Source organism: Adiantum capillus-veneris, chromosome 15, assembly GCF_014529385.1.
Source record: "Adiantum capillus-veneris isolate H3 chromosome 15, ASM1452938v2, whole genome shotgun sequence".
In the NCBI taxonomy this organism is placed as follows: domain Eukaryota; kingdom Viridiplantae; phylum Streptophyta; class Polypodiopsida; order Polypodiales; family Pteridaceae; genus Adiantum; species Adiantum capillus-veneris.
In genome coordinates this window covers 103,453,198-103,472,147 of record NC_140945.1, presented here as the reverse complement: position 1 = coordinate 103,472,147, position 18,950 = coordinate 103,453,198, and the positions used below count along the sequence as shown (strand labels likewise).

Here is an 18,950-nt window from a genome sequence, read left to right as displayed (position 1 = left end):
AACCCAAGATCACCTTTTATGAGAATATTCTCATAGCACTGAGTAATATCTGCTGTAAAAAGATAGAAAATTTGTTTAGGAAGGTTAAGAGAAACCTCAATAGAGTTTCTTTTTATCCAAAAGGGGTTGTATTGTATTTGTAGAAAGTTATGGCAGTTTTTTTGTCTAGAGGCACAAATAGTTTAAACTCTACTAATATAAGGTCAAGACAAAGAGTGATATCTTTGGTGATATCTGTAAAGATGTCATTCGAAGCATCTGATATCTATTTGAATTTATGTTTATGAATCTTATAGGTGAAAAAAAGTACTGGTAGTTTAGTGTCCTAAAGAGAATAACCCAAACTCTCTTAAGTGTCTCGAGACGTTATTGGTAATTGTTTGTAGGGATGTGTTAATTCTTGTGAATTCTTTCTCGGATACCCGAGAATGAGCAACATTCCAAGCTAAGTTTTTGCAAATAAGAGTGAGACAATTAGAGCTTTTATCCAAAATGACTATGGACCAATTCTTTGATAATCTTTGAAATTCTTAAGCAAGTTGTGGTGTCATCCAAGAGTTATCTGTAGATAACCATTTTCTAGATACTTGTGAGATTTTTTGGAAAAAACATTCTTCCACCACTTTGGTTAAGTCCAGTAAGACTATCTTCTCTAGTCAAAGAGAACTAACCATCAGTTAAGCAACTAAGTAAAGCTGATAAAGCGAGATATGGGCTTTTAAGAAAGTTAGATATGTGATTAAACCCATTAGCCAAGATTCTTCGGACTTTGATATTTTCAATGATGCTAAGATCACAAGTACAAACATGCATACCATATATATCAAAGTCTTTGCAAAATGTGAAACCGATTGCAGATACATTCGAGAACTGAGTCATGTTGAAGAAATTCATTACTATAGACCAAAGTTTTAATGGGTTGTTGATACTTTCAGTTAATAAGTACATTGTCTAGTAGTTTGTGGTTGCCAAAAAGTAGGTCAAAGCACTCACAAAAAAGTGTTTTGGGGTGTATCCAATCGAGAATAACTCACTTCCTTTGATGTGAGACAAGGCATTAGGAAAGTCCTTTCATGAAAAGACTCTTAATAGTCCATGTAAAAACATATCCACTACATACTCCATGGTCTTGTCTAAGCCATGATAGAAAGGCCCCAATGTCATATAGGTTTGCGAAGTAAAGCCAAAACAAGATCTACTCCTAAATTACCAATGAGGGATGATATAGTAGCATAGTGAGCCCATTCTTGATCTTTTCAACTACTTCCACAAAATCTCCTTCCCTTGTTCTGAAAATTTCATTTAATTAATGGAAGGACATTTGGCTACTCTATTCTTGTCAAATACAAACCTTGCAAAAAAATTGTAGCTCTTACCACTCAACTATTACTATGCGAAAAAGTAGGACATTTTAGATATTTTCTCTCATGCAAAATTTTCAGTGCACAAGCTGATGGGCTCCTGCAACAGCACAAGAACATTGTTTCTCATGAAATTCAAGTTGATGCTAATCATACAAAAGCAAAATCAGCTTCACCCTACCCTTCATATATTGCATTAAATTAGGCAAAGGTAAGCAATGCACAGTTATCAATTTCTTTTCAAAATAAGTGTGCCTCGAGCATGGTCACACGTGCACCAGTTATTTGTCTTATATGCACCTATGATGATTTTAGCATAGTTGCACCAATAACATATGACCGGTGCACACATGACCGCATCCTAAGCAAGGAATCTCATGGTCCACCAGGTTAGAGCCTAGTCTCCTCAAGACATCCATTGCCATCACTTCCAATCCCTTGCTGCAATTATCCTTTCCTCGTTGCTTACTTGTCGCATGACAAGAATAGTCGCCCAGCCTGAAACAATCTTAAGATTCTCCATGTGTCTTGTCATATGCTTAGGTGTTTTGAGAAGAATTATCTAAGCTCAAAGTGGATACAACTTTAAGTGAGCCAAAACATTATTTTTTTCCTTCTTGTCCCCTTAACATGGGTCCTATTTATATTTTTAGGTCTGCTTGCAGTCTTGCACCGGAGTGTACCACTAATCCAATGAGCAGCACTAAAGGATGAAAAAGACACTGTGCGTTATTTTGTCTAGAACCTGGATTTTTATCACCCATACAAATTAAATCAGCTACCATATATGCAAAAGATGCAATCATAAAAGTTAACACCTGCAATCTTGCTTTTGGATTATTTATCATCCAGATTCCCATATAGCAAGCATTATTACCAAATAAATAATCCACATTCCCACATAACGACCGTTACCAAAACCCTAATAAAACTTAAAGCAGCTCCGGTCAAGGCCCTTGCATAACAAAGTGGCTTGAGTAGACTAAAACAAAGAAAATGTGACTCACAAAGATGACACAAGTCCTCTTTTGAAGCTGTAAGATAGTTTAACCCTATACAAGTCAATCTTTGATATTGATTAAAACACCAATGTATAGATACAAGGTTGAGAAAAAATACTGACTCAGTTTTTCCATTGAACTTACAAAATAAAGGCAGCTAGCTAATCTCAATGAGCATTACCAGAATTGTGGATTATCACTTCACCGGATGTCCATGCTGCAATGTTCGTCAAAGTGACTAATTTTTCGTTGTCGTTTGATCCGGTGACAACCAGTTGAGCTGTGAATACATTTTTAAGGTTAGAGTACCAAACACACACCTCTATATACAAGATAGACATTTAGAACATATGGCCTTCAGCATTATGGAGTTATAAAACTGGAGTCAGAGAGTTGAACACCATGTCTTTCATCCTTGCCATCATATTTTCAAAGCGGCAAGAATGAGCATAATTTTGTTTCACGTGTGACCTAAGAAAGAGCCACTCGATACAAGAGGTCTTTGTCTTGCATAAATGAGTTCACTACATGAAAAAGTTGCATGCAATGCCTGTACATTTGATTTAAAAAAAGTGACGCCCCAAAATGGCACACTCCTTCAATGATCCAACTTGCATGTATGTCTGTACATATAGATAGACCTCCATTTCACTAACTGTTATTCCAGTTAGAGTTCAGGCATCTCTCCGGATTCGTCTAGTCGGTCCCAGTTTCTCCCAGGGACAGGTGTTAGGGAGCGAGGGCTGTTTTGTGGCTGTGCCCGGCTAGTGTGAGGTAGGTTTCTCATGTCGGGCTGTGTCTAGCCATGTTTTGCCTTGGGTTTTGGCTCAGTTCCATGGCCATTAGGCTCCTACATGGTGAGAGTACACATCTGCCGGTATTTTTCCCTGCAGCCCACAGAGCATCTGCTGTCCTGGTCGTGAGTGCTGGCTGCTGGCTGGCCGGCCTGGTCTCTGTCAGGTATATAGGCAGGGCAGGAGCGCTAGAGGGAGGCAGTGTGGTTGCAGGCTTTGGGAGCACAGGGCGCCCCTAGGGGGCAACCCTAGGAGGTGCAGAGGGCAGATGGGGTATGCAGCCCTAGCGTTTTTACCCATGCAGCCCAGCGTTTTCTCCCTTTGCCAGAGGGCAGCACTCAGCCCTAGAGTTTTTGGTGGGCAGCAGATGCAGTGCTTGTAGATCCTCTCCACGGTGCAGTACTTCCTCAAGGCAGCCCTTCACAGGCCTTGTGCCCATGCAGTAGCAGGTTTCCTTGACCAAGATCTAGATCCACATCTAGATCTAGCCAGGAGGAGATGCACCAGATCTATGCTCTCAGAGCATGTTAGAGGAGATGCACATGTCGAGGCCGTGTCAGTGGTCTCATGTGCAAGAGCGGTTGGCAGTGTCAGTAGCAGTCGCAGGTGTGTGTGCCTCGGATCTATCCATGGGCATGTCAATTCTATGCCGGACCACCTTGGGTCACTTGTATAAGCAGATTGTTATCAGCATGGAGAGCCTCTCTCTCTCTCTCTCTCTCTCTCTCTCTCTCTCTCATTTGCAAATGTCCTATCTCTTTCTACCTCAGTGATCTCTCTTCTCCACAGGTGTGCCTTGTTCATGTGTTTGGCATTGCAGGTGTTCTAGATCGGAGTCGAGGTACCCACCAGACCACGAGCCAATTCTTGTCTTCATTGCATCTTCCGCTGCCACCTTTGACAATTTCCAAATAGATCTAATTGACATACTCAATTCAATTTTCATGCCACACATGCTGTTCCTTGCAAAAAATGTTCTTGCAAAACCAGACATAAATCATATTGTGTGTGTGTCTTGGACGGGCAGATCATTTTACTGCTTATATTTCTTCAAGACGGCTTCCTCTCTCAAATATTAGAGACTCCTTGCCTTGGATTTGTTGCAGGTTCCTCACCTTCGTAGCTTTCTCTCCTTTTGGTCCGAGTATTCCTCCTCAAAAGGGGAGGGAGAGGTTTTTTTTTTTGGGGGGGGGAGGGGGAGGGGGGCTCGTCTATGAAGGCCACGGGTGAGAGTTGAGGGATCTACGGCAGAGATTCAATCCACCGTTGATCCCATCTCCAACGGACAAAAAGTTTTAGGCTCCCCGCCGTCGCAACGCAACTCAAACTCCCGACCTCCCACTCAGGACTCACACTCCGTATCCAACCCGCCTATCGCGACACGTTGAAATGATGGTGACACTTGTACTATAAAACCTTGCCTCCCCTGTTGCGTTGATCCAACAGCCCAAAGGCCCCCCCGCCCCGCCGAAAGAGCGCCCCGCCGTAGATCCCCTTACTCCGACCCCGTGTCACTTATAGACGAAAGGGGGGGGGGGGGGGGGGGGGGGGGGGGGGGGGGGGGGGGGGTATACTCCTCACCTCGTCTCGTGTTGCAACACTAGGTTTCTCTATCTCAATCTTGAAGAATGAACCGAGTATAAAAATGAAGTTTAAGTGTCGCACTAATGGTCACATGAAAAGTGATTGTCACAGCACCCACAAAATCCACATCTTCATAAATGAGCCACATAGTGCACCCTTAGGTTTTAAAGATCATCCAGATGAGTCTCATATTAAGTCTTATGGTCATGTGAATGGTCAGCGCGTTGTGACCTTGTTTGATTCTAGCAATATATACGATGTGATTGCAAATGCATTCAACTGCAAAGGAAAGATGTTGGCTCTCAAATCAAGGTCCATAGTACCCATTCAGCAAGGTATCTTTTGTTCGCATGGAAAGTCAATATGCATTTTTCGAGTCTCTCGTTTGTGATAATCTCTTGTATTTTTGTCACCGTCTTTGTGTGTTACCTTCTCATAGGAAAGCCATATTGCACAATGCACATACTTCACTCATGGATGAGAACAGAAGCATGAAGATCGCTTTAGAAAAGGTAGAAAGATTGCATTCAAGGAATACACAATGTTTCACCATTGTAGATCATGTAAATATGTTTAGCATGCTCGTTCCTTGGCAAGACACAATCACAACACAAGCATTTGCACAATTGTCCATCAAGAATTAGTATTCCCTTTGTGGCTTGCCAGAGTCGATAGTTTTAGGTTGAAAAGTCAAGTTCAGATCGTAGTTTAGTTTTTTGTTTGTTTGTTTTAGGAGTCGGATTGGGCACTCCCGGCCGTTCCCCTCATACACCAAAAGAAGTGCACAAGAAGAACGACCGAGACTATGCACCCAGGCTCCTAGGGCAGACGCTTTTGTCACTAGTTTCCTCTAGACTACGTGAGGCTTTGCTTCCCCAGGAGGCCAGAATTATCTATACTCTTAGGGCAGTGCCCTTGAGAGACCCATCTCACTCATTAGTTATGGGCGTGACAGCGACCAAGTGTTAGGTGCAACGGAATGAATGTTGTATTTTCTCAAGATTAGTGATCTTTATTGCTCAAGGTTCCTTTTAGTTCTTAGGGAAAAAGAGAGCTTTCCGTCTTATGGAGAATGCTATGATCACGAACAAAGTGAGTGGATATTGTGCGTGCAAGTGAATGAGACTGAGAGAAGGAGGGAACACCTGCTGCTTGGGGAAGCCTGTTGTGTTCTCTGTTCATCTGCCAAATTATGCTAACTTGGGTTTGCTTATATATTAACTTACCCAATTTGCCCTACTGACTACCCAACAAAAGTCACTTAATAAATAAGTGAAAAATGTCAAAAATAGGGAAAATGGGATAAAGTCACTTGAAAAATTCCCAAACTGACTCTGATGGAATCTGATGGAAATGCTTATGCTTTTGCTGTGTGCAACCGGAGGATATGCATCTATGCTAAGTGACTAGGCATGCACGGTCTACGAATAGACTCACAAAAAGTGCCAGTTCACTTCTAATCTAAACTGACGGGAACCCTGCTATGGTGTAGCTTGTCCACGGACACATAGGATTGGGATGTGTCACGTGACACCAAGTACCTCTATTTAGAGGCCCAGGTACTGCGGGACCTGCTTCGGTCTTCCCTTCGAAGTTTCCTCCTCCAGGTAACTTATCGCTCACCATGCTAAACTGCCCTTGTAACCCGACGGTTTTCCCCTAAGAAATGCCATACCCACTTGGAAGGGCGTCGGCTCACAGGTTGCGTCCGTTGAGGTTGGTGGTGTCTCCCCTTGCACATTCCAACCCCTTTTTGGCGAGGTTGACACCCCCGCAGGGGCAAGGCACTTGGGCGCTCTTGTAGCTCATTTGGCTTTGCTTGGGGAAAATGACTTTATTTTCCTCGGGAGGGATCGGATTATAGAATAAAAGAATAGGAGGAGTGCGGAGTGCATTAACCCTCCATCCGCCTATGCAAAGCACCCAAGTACCGGGATACAACCTCACCGAGGAACTTCGCCATAGCGACGTGCCTTGTAGTTCCGTTCCTTGAATGTGGATCACGGCGTACCCAGAAGGGCAGCTACTTCCAGCGAGCCTCCCCACCAAGGAGGATAACGGTCCTTTCTTCAGCGTCCAATAGCGGGTCGATATCGTTTAAGTGGAGTTGAATCAATTTAGCCAACGCCCCCTAGAATCATCAATCGCAGAGCAAGACACCAGCAAGTGCGAAAGCGAATGACCCTCTAACTAGGAGCACAGCAAGCAAATACTGTGTCCACGCCTCCAAGTATCCGCCAGTTTGAGTCCGCCTACTCTCGCGAGAGCCAGCACTCTCTCTTCCTTCCTATTCACGACAGTCCTCCTAATGAGCTGCACAGTAGGTATCCACATGTTTGTTCAAAGCCGATCGTTTTATAGGGCTCCAACGCCAGGCACGAATGCCTCTTGGCCCACTTGTCCCATGCGTGGTAGCGGATTGAGCTAAAGTCAGCCACTCGGATATACTTATTCATCTAGTTCTCGGTTCTGGTCGTCCAAGTCCACTTCTTGAACAGTTGGTTCTTAGGCTTCTTGTTTAACAAGGAGCCTATCCAGGTGGATGAAACTGCCCGATACTTGTCAAAAGCCCTTGCTCATTGTCCCCCCCAGAGAGCATGCCAATGCATATTGCGGAAATCCATCTTGCTGCCACGTGGCACCTATCAACGCATATTGCAGGTTCTGTCGTACAATCTGCAACGTCATCTGTCCAATTTCTGCCACGTCAACAATTGTGTGTGCGGGCAATACTGCCACGTCATCATTTTGTGACAGACAACCCTGGAAGTAGTACATTATAATGCAGATACAATGTATAAGTCTGATCCACTGCAAGAGAAAACCCATCCTCTGAATAGTACCCTCCAAGAAACCCCAATCGACTCTATCATAAGCCTTCTCAAAATCAGGAAGCACGAACGCTTTAGGCTGGTCTGTCTGACGAGCCCACTCAATTGCCACCCCCCCTTCCCCTTCTCTCTCTCTCTCTCTCTCTCTCTCTCTCTCTCTCTCTCTCTCTCTCTCTCTCTCTCTCTCTCTCTCTCTCTCTCTCTCTCTCTCAAAAGAACAATTGCTATATCTTGAGTACAGAGACTTCTAGCGATGCTCTAGAGAGCCTATCTTCTAGAAGAAGTACAAACTTTGGATGATCAGTGGCAGGGCTATATGTACATAAAGTGGAAACTGAGAAGAACGATGAATAAACGACCGTGGAGGGGCATAATGCCACGTGATCGTGCCTCTATCCATACTGAAAAGAACTGTAGTATGCGCCCATAGTCGAAGAAACTGATGTCGTTTCCTCTCTGTTGCCCTAGAGAGGCCTGCTGAAGAATCCCATTGATTACGCAAGGTATGCAAAAGCTCAGACCAAACTACAACCAAAGTAGTGGTCACATGGGAAGGACGACCACCCAGAACCTAAGCACAGCGAGCCTTCCATATAATCCACAATACTAAGCTGCATATTGTAACAGACTTGGACACTCCAAGTCAAAAATCAATTGCGACAGCACCAAATAACCACGTCAAAACAATTCACAGATCACAATAGATTTGCACTGGCCCGGCGGAGTTCCGCACCTAGAGATATTGGCCCCAAAGACTTGGCGCCCCTTTCGGCATTTCTTTTTGTATTAATCAATCATCAAAGTACAAGAGAGCGGTTAGGGTTTCACTCTCAGACTCTGCGTCCAGATGCTCTGAGAAGCGAGGCCCTCACCACTAATTTAAAGGTTACAAGGGATGCCCAAAAGCAGAGCCCCAAAAGCTTCAAATCAAAAGCAATTGCTCTCTCTCTCTCTCACAGAGAGTCAAAACATGAAAGCAAAAGCATTCTCTCTCTCTTTCTCATTTAAGTAGAGAAAAAGCGAAATTTGCGTCGCTCATCATTTTCCAAAAAAAAAAAACTTTTTTTTTAAAAATTTCGACCTCCGCGATTTCCGGAAATTAGGGTTTTTGGCAAAAATTAGGGTTTGCATTTCTGGCAGAAATTAGGGTTTCTGCTGTCCACCACGTCATCACTTTGTGACATACCCCTCTCTTGAAAGCATTGTAATCGACCGCGATTACGCCTGCAAAACCGACAAAAGCCATAAACCGTCTTAGCAGACAGTGATTGTTAGTACCTACGTACTAGGAACACACATCTAGCACATGTACAAAATCGACAGTCACATCACACGACATCACAGGACATCACCAGACATCACAGGACATCACATGACATTCAACATTCATTCGGATCTTAGACCATGATTTATCGGCAATGTAGCTAGCAATCACATCTAGGTCCAATCGGGACCTCAACGATGTCCGATTAACTAACCCCTATTGCAACCATGTCTATTCGAGATCAATCATACCAAAATGCTGCAGTCATTTCGGCTATCAGTTCCTGCACTCACAAGAAGTCAAGAACAAATCAGTATCATAATCAGGAATTCCATTTTATAAAGTCATCCAGCAGAATACTGTCAGCTCTCAGTATCCCTGAAGCTCAAAGAGACATCAGTGACTTTAGTATCAAAATCGAGGCATCTGTTGACAAAGGAGTGAAGTGACTCCCCTCTTGTGCATCCCACTGCACCAGATCTCCGGCCAAGCTGAATTCTGGGTTCCGTTTGGAGTAGACTATGCTAAACCAAAACATCGAGGTAAAGTTTCACAATCCGAGGAGTATCTGCTAGGTCCTCCTCCTCCATCCACTTCGCATCAAATGCAGGAAAGTTCTTGAACTTAACCAATAACCGCCTTCGAACTTTACCTTTCTTCATATCATTATGTACCAAAATCTGTTCAGGAACAAGGATCTCCTCGTTTTCTTCCACTTTGGGTTGCTCATCAGGCTCCCCATCATCAGGCACATCACCCTTAACAGGTTTCAAGAGACTCACATGCAATGCATTGTGAATCCTCCAAGTATCTGGCAGTTTCAATCGGAAGGAGACATCATTTATCTTTTCAGTAATCTAGAAAGGTCCGTAGTATCACATACTAAGCTTTGGAAAAAGCCTCTCCTTTCCCTTTTTCTTTCTTAGGCGTGCCTTCTCAAAAGTAAGAGCACCCAATCATCCTCCTTCAATTTCAAGTCGCGACGATGGCGATCCGCTGCCTTTTTCTGTCGTTCTTGAGACTTCTGCAAAGTCTCGCGAACCTTGGCAAAAGCCGTATCCAAATCTCGCGAATATTCATCCGCTTCTAATATCTAATCTTTCGTGCTCAGGAAGGATGGAACCTTCGCAGCACTTTCAACAATCTCACATGGCGTCTTCCTCGTCGAAGAGTGTATCGTGTTACTGTAGGCAAATTCCACCGAAGATAGGTTCTTTTCCCATTGAGTCTTCTGATCCGAGATACAAGACTTCAATAAATCTAAAATCACTGAATTGGCAATCTCAAATTGCCCGTCAGTTTGCAAGTGGAACGATGACGAGAACTGCATCCGCGTGCCAATGTTCTCCCAAATTGCCTTCCAAAACAAACTCATAAATCTGGGGTCTCTGTCGGAGACAATCGTCTCAGGCGTGCCATGTAATCGGAAAATCATCGTGATCATTCTATATTCTCGGGAGATTAAAAAAAATGAAATCCATTTCAATATTTTCCCAGGGGCGGGTGGGTATGGGTAAAGGCTGTAACAATCCCTGTGCCTTATGCCTGTCAAACTTGACCTTCTGGCATACCAAGCAACTGCGCACAAACTCTTCCACATCCTTCTTCAGTCTCCGCCAAAAGAAATATCTCTCTACCCCTTTCATGGTGGTAGCAAATGCCGCGGTGACCCGTAAAAGGTGGACAGTGGCAATCAGTCATAACCTTTTCCCTCAACGGCTGTGTAATGCACAACATAATCTTTTTCATCAAGTAGCCTTCCCGAAGGGAGTATCCAGCTACTGTCTCCCCATCCCGTATCCGTGTGAAAATATCTGCAAAATCTGTATCTGTGGCACATTGATCGACCATATCCTCGAAGCTCCTATGATGTATCGCGGAAATAGCCAGAACCAACGGTTTTCGAAACAAAGCATCTGCCACCACATTCTTCTGTCCCTGCACATGGACAATCTGGAAGTGGAACTGTGACAAGATGTTCACCCACCGCATCTGCTTTTCCGAAAGCTGCTTCTGTGACAAGAAGTAGCGCAAACTCTGATGGTCTGTAAAGACAGTAAAATCCGCTCCGAGTAGGTAATGCCGCCACTGAGTAAGAGCGTAGATAACCGCCAAAAGCTCTTTCCCATAGATTTGTGTTGTCATCTCCGGCCTAGAGAACAAACGGATCTCGTAAGCTATGACATGGCCTTCTTGCATCAAGACTGCACCCAGACTACGACCACAAGCATCACAATATACTTCAAATGACTTCTGCAAGTCCGGCAAAGTCAAAATAGGTCCCGTAGTCAATTTCTCTTTCAATGTCCGAAAGGCAGTCACCTCTGTGGGTCCCCACGAAAAAAGGTACTCCTTTCTGTGTCAAGGTATGCAAAGGGGAAGCAACCTCTGCAAACTTTCGTATAAACCGCCTGTAGTACGAACACAGTCCCAAGAAGCTTCTAACTTCATGGACATTCCTCAAATCGAGCCAATCATGGATAGTCTCTATCTTGGCCGGGTCCATTTGCACTATTGCTGCTGCTGACACAATGTGTCCCAAAAAGTGTATCTCTGGTAGGAAAAATTCACTTTTCTTTGCATTAATCACTAACGTGTGATCTCGTACTGCCTGAAAGACTTGAAGCAGATGATCTCTGTGTTCTGCCTCATTCTTGGAGGAAACAATGATGTCGTCAAAGAAAGTGCCAAAAAATAGCATGTACTCTCGAAAAATCCTGTCCATCATCCGGTTAAATGTCGCAGGAGCATTGGTTAAGCCAAAAGGCATCACCAAAAACTCAAATAACCCAAAAGTCGTCCGAAAAGCTGTCTTGTAGACATCTCCTGGCGCTATCCTGATCTGATGATATCCACTCTTCAAGTCAATCCTGCTAAAGCACGAGGATCCCTGTAACCTGTCGAGTATATCATCGATCCTAGGAATTGGAAATCTCTTCTTGATGGTGATTTCGTTGAGAGTGCTATAATCGATGCACATTCTCCAAGATCCATCTTTCTTCAAAACCAACAACACTGGAGAGCAATACGGTGAAGTACTAGGCTGGACAAGACCCTTTTCCAAGAGGTCTTTCACTGAGTTCATAATCTTTTCATTCTATACTCGGCTCACACAATAAGGTGGCCGATTCGGTGGCGTGCTTCTAGGTATCAAATCAATGGTTTGATCTTCAGGCCCTCTGAAAAGCAATCGGCATGAGTGTGGAGAAAAATCTTGGCGTTCTTTTGATCAGGTCAAAACATATTCAACCTTTATCCATCGTTCAGTTCTCTTCTAAAAGAATGAGTAAGAAACTGAAGTTCATCAAGTACAATCTCTAAGCCCTTCATTTATCAAAGTCGCTTTCTCGGCCCGGTAGTCAACCACGGCGTAGTTCTTGTGGTACCAAGGGATCCCGAGTAGAACGTCACTCGCGTGCCCTGAACACCCCTGTCATTGCAAACGAAGTTTGCCAATGCTCGGTGTAATGGCAACATCCCATCCGGGTGCCAGTCGAACTACCTCCGCCTGTGGCGTCAGTCTGTCGGGCGTAGTTCCAAATCGAGCCGCCAATTCCAAGTGAAAAGAAGTTGGCCTTGGATCCTTCAAAAGAGCTTCCTTATCCTTCACTTTGCCCCGAAAGCGGCAAAGTTTGTACTTTCATTCATTAGATTCGGTGCAGGTCCCACGCCATGTGGTACCAGTTCTGCTTTTCTATCTGCCTTTTCTGCCACATTCCTCAGCTGCTCTCAAACTCTCAGACCTGTCGTCGTCTTTATTATTCTGTTCTTTCTGTGCCTTATCAGGGCACTTTGCGGAAATATGTCCATGTTCCCCGCATCCAAAGCACTTCCCCTCTCTGATGAAGCGAGCTCTCTCCTCAAGAGTAAGCTTGGGTCGTGCATCCTTTTTTTTCTCTGGGTTGCTCTTTTTCATTCTTCTTTCATTCCCAGAAGTCTGTTCGGCTCGTTGTGTCATGGCCTCATTTGTGGGGTAGGTCAGACTGCCAGAGTGAATGGCAAAGCCCCGCTTCGCATGACTCATCAACTCCTGAATAGAAGCTAACTTCTGTTCCAAGCAGTGATCTCGGATCTCTGTAGGTAGACCCAAGGTAAACCGCTCAATCTGTTCTCTGAACGAGATCTTCTTGAATGAAGAGGCGGGTAGAAAAGAGTTCCAGAATCTTTCACAATAAGCATTGATTGTATCTTTCTTGGTCATCCGAAGATGGTTCCAAGCAGCTCGTACATCTCGTTCATATTCTTGCGTCAACCAAGAAGAAATAAAAATCTTCTTAAATTTCAGCCATTTAACTGGCGCACTCGTGTTAAAAGAAGCGTGGACCACCAAGTACGAGCATTCCCCTTAAGGTAAGAGGTAGCTCTCTGAATCTTGAAGTGCTCTGAATAGCGTCCTTCCGCGAAAGCGATGTCAAACTGCTGAATAAAAGACAAAGCCTTCGAAGCATCTGAGTATCCTGAAAAGTATCAAACTTGATCGAGTGGCCACCTTCCTTAAACTCTCGGACTTTCTTGTTTTTTTCTTCGAGAAAGTCATACTGGTTGGCTTTGTAAAAATTCTTCTTGTTCGCATAAAACTTTCCGTCATCGGAATCTGAGCTGTCTGTAGAGGAGTCCTCAGAAGAACTGTCAGTCTCTGGGCGAGATGTAGCCTTCTTCTTGCCCTTTCCGAAGCTTTGTTTCTTGCTTTGCTTTTTACCTTTTCTGTCTTCTTCGCTCGAATCTGAAGAGCTAGAAGAACTGTCAGAAGAAGAAGAAGAAGAAGAACTGGGTACTCCTTCAAATCGAACACGCTTCTTCTGTTTCTTTGCCTTGTCAAATGTCGACCGACGACCCAAATATCCCGGGAAGTCAGTACCTTTCTTCTGCTTTTTGCCGTGCTTTTTGTCTTTCTTTTGCACGTCGAAAAGTTGAGCAATCCGTGCATCAACCACGTTCTCCAGTTCCTTCTCCGTATATTTCTTGGAGGCAAAAGGTTTCTTGAGAGCGGGTTTCGGGAGTGGTGGTGTGGTTCTCTGCCACTCCATCTGTACCTCTTCTAAAGAGGTCTGGTTCATATATTTTGTCATCTTCGGGTCCTTGGCAAAATTGAGCATCATCTTTGTTGCATCGCCGATCAACTGGCGACACTCCATCTCTCGCCGCTCCGCCTAAGTAGGCCAAGGCGGGCCGTACTCTTTGTCGGAATCTTCCTTGTGATCCCTGCCCGCATCTCCAAATGCAGAGGGAGTCGATTGATCATTGCCTGAAGCCATAGGTGCCGCGGAAAAAAAAAATCGGGGATCGGATTTCCCATAGAAGAGAAATCGGCCGTGCTCTGATACCACTGTAACAGACTTGGACACTCCAAGTCAAAAATCAATTGCGACAGCACCAAATAACCACGTCAAAACAATTCACAGATCACAATAGATTTGCACTGGCCCGGCGGAGTTCCGCGCCTAGAGATATTGGCCCCAAAGACTGGCGCCCCTTTCGGTATTTCTTTTTGTATTAATCAATCATCAAAGTACAAGAGAGCGGTTAGGGTTTCACTCTCAGACTCTGCGTCCAGATGCTCTGAGAAGTGAGGCCCTCACCACTAATTTAAAGGTTACAAGGGATGCCCAAAAGCAGAGCCCCAAAAGCTTCAAATCAAAAGCAATTGCTCTCTCTCTCTCTCACAGAGAGTCAAAACATGAAAGCAAAAGCATTCTCTCTCTCTTTCTCATTTAAGTAGAGAAAAAGCAAAATTTGCGTCGCTCATCATTTTCCAAAAAAAAAAAAACTTTTTTTTTTTAAATTTCAACCTCCGCGATTTCCGGAAATTAGGGTTTCTGGCAAAAATTAGGGTTTGCATTTCTGGCAGCAATTAGGGTTTCTGCTGTCCACCACGTCATCACTTTGTGACACATATCGTAGCAAATAGAATATCACGAGGCTGTATGTCAAACTCATATACTAAAGTAGGCACCATGTCCAGTGTGGCCCGTCTATATCCCAAGGCTGTTAGCAAAAATACTGGATCTATGGAAGATTGCTCATACATGGTATGTGAGCCCGCATGTCGCCAAAGCCAGGTGACGGCCCCCCCCCACGTCACAAAAACCCTCCTAAATCCCAAGTCTACAAAAAAGGCAGCAAATAGCACGCCATACATAATGTGCATGTGGGCACATCCAAAAACAATGGTGGAGCGTCTCCTCTACCTGTGTCAAACAACACTGACAAGCAGGATCATGTCCTGCCATAGCAGCCTACGTCCCAACCGGGAGACCTGCACGCGCTAGCATCCAGAGGACATACGAAATACGACAGCTGACATGAAGGTTCCAAATGCATGACCAATACTGATACATATGCCATATAGGCATGAGAGAGCTTCTGCTCCAACCAATGTTGTAGCTGGCGTGGCTGATGACAGACAGTTTGGTGGCGAAAAATGATCTCTACCAATGCGCGCGCTGTACTCAAAAAATGACACCATCTCCTCTGCAATATGTCCCGGCCACATCCACTCTCCCAGATCCTAGACAAGCTGTGCCGGTGGTAAACCTTTCTAAACCCACAACCTCCATAACGCTACCTCCTCTAAAGAAAACACAAGGTCTACACATAAGCGCTTGCCAAATGCACCTACCACTCGGACTGGCTCATAATGCGAATCACGCTGCTCATCTAAAGGAGAAGAGCCCTAAAATGCCAGGCGCATGTGCCCTCTACTATGCCCGTGATCTACAAGCGAGAAGACAAGAGTGCCTCTGCGCACCAAGCGTGGATGCCTGTCATCATCAAAAAAAGCCCACCAATCCTCATGCATGGGCAGATCTTAGACACCCAAGATAGCCTGCTGCCAATCCGGAGGAAGAGCATCCTCAAACTCTAGCATTCGGGTGGCAACTCCCCTACGTGTACCGAACTCAAAATGCTAATGAAATCCGCATCAAGCAAATCTGCCACTAGCCAGATCCGTACAAAAGCTGTTGGCCCATCATCCGATCTGGCCAAGTCAATATGAGTCCACTCCCCTGACAGACATCCCTCATGATCACTAACATATGCATTCCAAATCAAGGGTTGTCCTCAATGCATCGCGGTCTTTGGCGAATCATACCCTGACGTACAGTCAACCAAATCCATAAAAGTGATCTCATAAAAGAAGTAACTGAGTAGAATCCAAAGGAGCATCACTGAAGATGAAACGGACAGTTGTGCGCCAAGGCCTCTCTGCATCTAATGATCCAAAACGTGGCATTGCACAGGACAAAGCATGATACAAAAATTGTTTCCAAGGCTTGGCCCCAAGAAATAAGCCTCTAACTATTGGTTTGGACAGTAGAGCACCACTCTACATCTCTGGATCCATGATGCCCAACCCTCTCTCTTCACGAAGCAATATAATGGTACCCCAGCTAACTCTGGGACGGGTGTCGTGCATGCCATCCGAACCTCCCCACAAATAGTTGCGCACCAAACGCCGAAGCCGAATGAATATCCCAGAATGCATAGTCCAGCAAGAAGCAGTGTACCAAACAGTTGCCAGGAGAACCTAGTTCACAATCAAGGCTCTGCTTGCAAGAGAGAGATGCATAGACGACCAATGACAAAGCTTCCTTCTAATTGACTGTAGAACTGGCTCAAATTACTGTTCCGGTGATACATCAATGCCAACTTGAAAGCCCAAGTAACAACATGATTGTCCAGTAGCCAACCAAGTAAACCCATCCTGCACACCGCATTGTGGAGTTTCATCAACACCAATTAGAAAACCAAACGATTTATTCCAATTGATAAGAGCTCCGCTCACAATGCAAAAAACAGTAAGAGCATCCTGCAATCTATCCAACAAATGAGATGCATACTCAGAGCAAACCAAGGTATCATCTGCGTACTCCTGATCCAATAAATCTGGTTCCCCTTGCACTAGCATGTGAAGACCGTGTAGCGAAGTAGTCCTGTCACGCAAGTATAAAGACATAGCCTCCGCCAAGAACAAGAAAAGTTAAGGAGCCAAAGGACATCCCTGTCACACAGATCTCTCTCTCTCTCTCTCTCTCTCTCTCTCTCTCTCTCTCTCTCTCTCTCTCTCTCTCTCTCTCTCTCTCTCTCTCTCTCTTGCGAGAAAAGGGGTTCTATTCTTGTACAAAAGAGACCTCTAGAGATGCTCAATGGCCTATTACCTAGAGGAAGTTAAAAAGCGAGATAAATAAGTGTAGGCTATGTAAACGTCAAGGTGGTCTACATGATTCTCTCTCTCATGCAAGATTACCTTCCAAGCGTAGGTAACAAAAAATGCCACAACATCCGCTGTCCATACAGCAGCAAACGACTTCCAGAATAATGGCAGCAACACATTGATAAGCGGGATACCCAAAAATAAATAATTCAGGGCATCTTTTTCTTTGCTAGAGCAATCTCGAGCTCGCAAGGAAGGAATAGCTGTACAAGACAAAAAAACCCAAAGGCTTCTGTAAGAAGATAAAGACTTGAAGAAAAGAGATTAAACATGTGAGTTGTGACACTAGGTGTTTTAAAAGCAAGGTTGTGTGCTTAATTTGAATAATACATATAGAAAATAAACTTCTTTGTACATGTTGGTGTAAGGTAGCTTTGTACGTGCATAGCTAGGGTAAGTAATATTGCAGACTTACAAAAAGTCCTATCTACGTAGACACACATGTGTATGTGTATGTGTATGTGTGTGTGTGTGTGTGTGTGTGTGTGTGTGTGTGTGTGTGTGTGCGCGCGCGCATTATATATGACTTCGAAGTTTTGCATGCGTAGGCTTGTGCAAAAATTGCAACAAGAGCATTATCTACAAGAGACTTTGAGACCTTTTTTTTTCTGGAGCATGTGTTATGGTGCTTATGTATATCGATGGATGTTAGTATGTGCATGCAAACAAAAGGCAAGTTGTTTATAATGTGCACAGTGGACGTTGCGATTGCTCAAGCGTAAATTCAAGTATTTAGCAGATAGGATCAAGCACTTACTGAACATCCACACAGACCACATGCCCATGAGCCTCCAGATATCGGGGTCCGATGAAGGAAAAATTAGATTGTAGGAAAGCAAGCCTCCAAATGCCATCGAAACATACCCTTGCACTTCAAAAACTGTGTAAAGAGTACTTCCAGGAACGGCTGGGTTTTTTGATTTTGTTGATGACCGTGGAGCAAAAGTTGCCGCTGTCTTTCTAACAGCCTGTTCACGACACAGGTTTGCAATCTTCATCTTTGAAATGTATTGCATTACTTACTGAAAAGCAGAGAAAGTTGAAACAACACATGCTACATACGCAAATCCAGCTTAGACACGAAGTAGATAGCAAGTTGTAATCATCCGAAAGACAACAAAACCAACAGCTGTCCCCCACAGATGGTATTCGCTGAATACTATGACATTCCCGCAAACACTCACACATACAATATCACACAGGAACTCCGTGTGTTTAGAACTGGGCACCAAAATATACTCCGAATTGCACACTAAAAGGGGAACTATCCATACAAAGGTATGTGTCCACGGTTGCTTCATGGCTCTAAACAACAGAAAAAAAGAAACGACAGATGGAAACGCTTCTACAGAAAAATGTCCAGAAAGTACAAACTTGAGAAATTTCTTTGTTTAGGGATGACGATAATGGTGCACCTCCTCCGTCGCTTCCTGCTGCCTTTCTTTCAGCGACTTCTTCCGTAGCTGGTGATTTCGATGCTGGCGATGACGAGGTTAATGTCTGCGCTTCTGATTCTGCCTCCGAGTACGCTTTGATGGAGAGCCTGCTGCTGTGACAGTCAGGTCTACGGCTTCGCTGTAAGAGGAAATGAGCAAGCGGGGAGTATGTAGAGCTCGAACTAAGAGCCGCTAGTCCTCCCATGGCTTGCGAGAACTTAGGCCTATGCATTCAATGTTGATGGCCAAGGATTTCTTTACTATTTATCTATCTATCATATAGCGGCGATGGGGGAGATGAAGGCTAAAGTCCAATATTTCCTGGCTTGGGGTTGGAACTTGAGAGAGGTGGGAGAGAGAGAGATAGATAGATTTTATTATCGTCCTCGGAGGTCAAATATGATCTATGGGACATGTGATGTAGTATGTGTGGCTGATGAGTGACTCTCAATGCTCCAAAATTG

The 18,950-nt window shown here is 44.3% G+C and overlaps 1 protein-coding gene across 2 annotated transcripts; it reads right to left on the bottom strand.

The window, feature by feature from the left end:
- Window positions 1-2,406: 2,406 nt before the first annotated feature.
- On the bottom strand, window positions 2,407-18,737 carry RPH1 (resistance to phytophthora 1). Of its 2 annotated transcripts, none has more exons than XM_086482889.1 (4): window positions 18,425-18,734; window positions 17,808-18,018; window positions 17,084-17,253; window positions 2,407-2,642 (listed from the first exon to the last, which is right to left on the bottom strand). In XM_086482889.1, the coding sequence occupies exons 1-4, from the start codon at window positions 18,716-18,718 to the stop codon at window positions 2,601-2,603; spliced, it is 717 nt and encodes a 238-aa protein (XP_086339015.1). In that variant the 5' UTR covers window positions 18,719-18,734; the 3' UTR covers window positions 2,407-2,600. The 2 variants fall into 2 exon arrangements, with proteins under 2 accessions (XP_086339015.1, XP_086339016.1); XM_086482890.1 differs by lacking the exon at window positions 2,407-2,642 and adding an exon at window positions 10,351-16,837 and having other exon boundaries at window positions 18,425-18,737.
- Between the last annotated feature and the right edge of the window lie 213 nt (window positions 18,738-18,950).

Excerpts from the sequence above, each read along its gene's own strand:
- RPH1 (XM_086482889.1), bottom strand. The coding sequence starts at position 18,718 with ATGCATAGGCCTAAGTTCTCGCAAGCCATGGGAGGACTAGCGGCTCTT. Across the intron at positions 18,019-18,424 it reads TAAACAAAGAAATTTCTCAA|GCTGTTAGAAAGACAGCGGC; the intron begins GTTTGTACTTTC and ends TGTCGTGAACAG. Across the intron at positions 2,643-17,083 it reads TTGTTACCTACGCTTGGAAG|CTCAACTGGTTGTCACCGGA; the intron begins GTAATCTTGCAT and ends ATGTATTCACAG.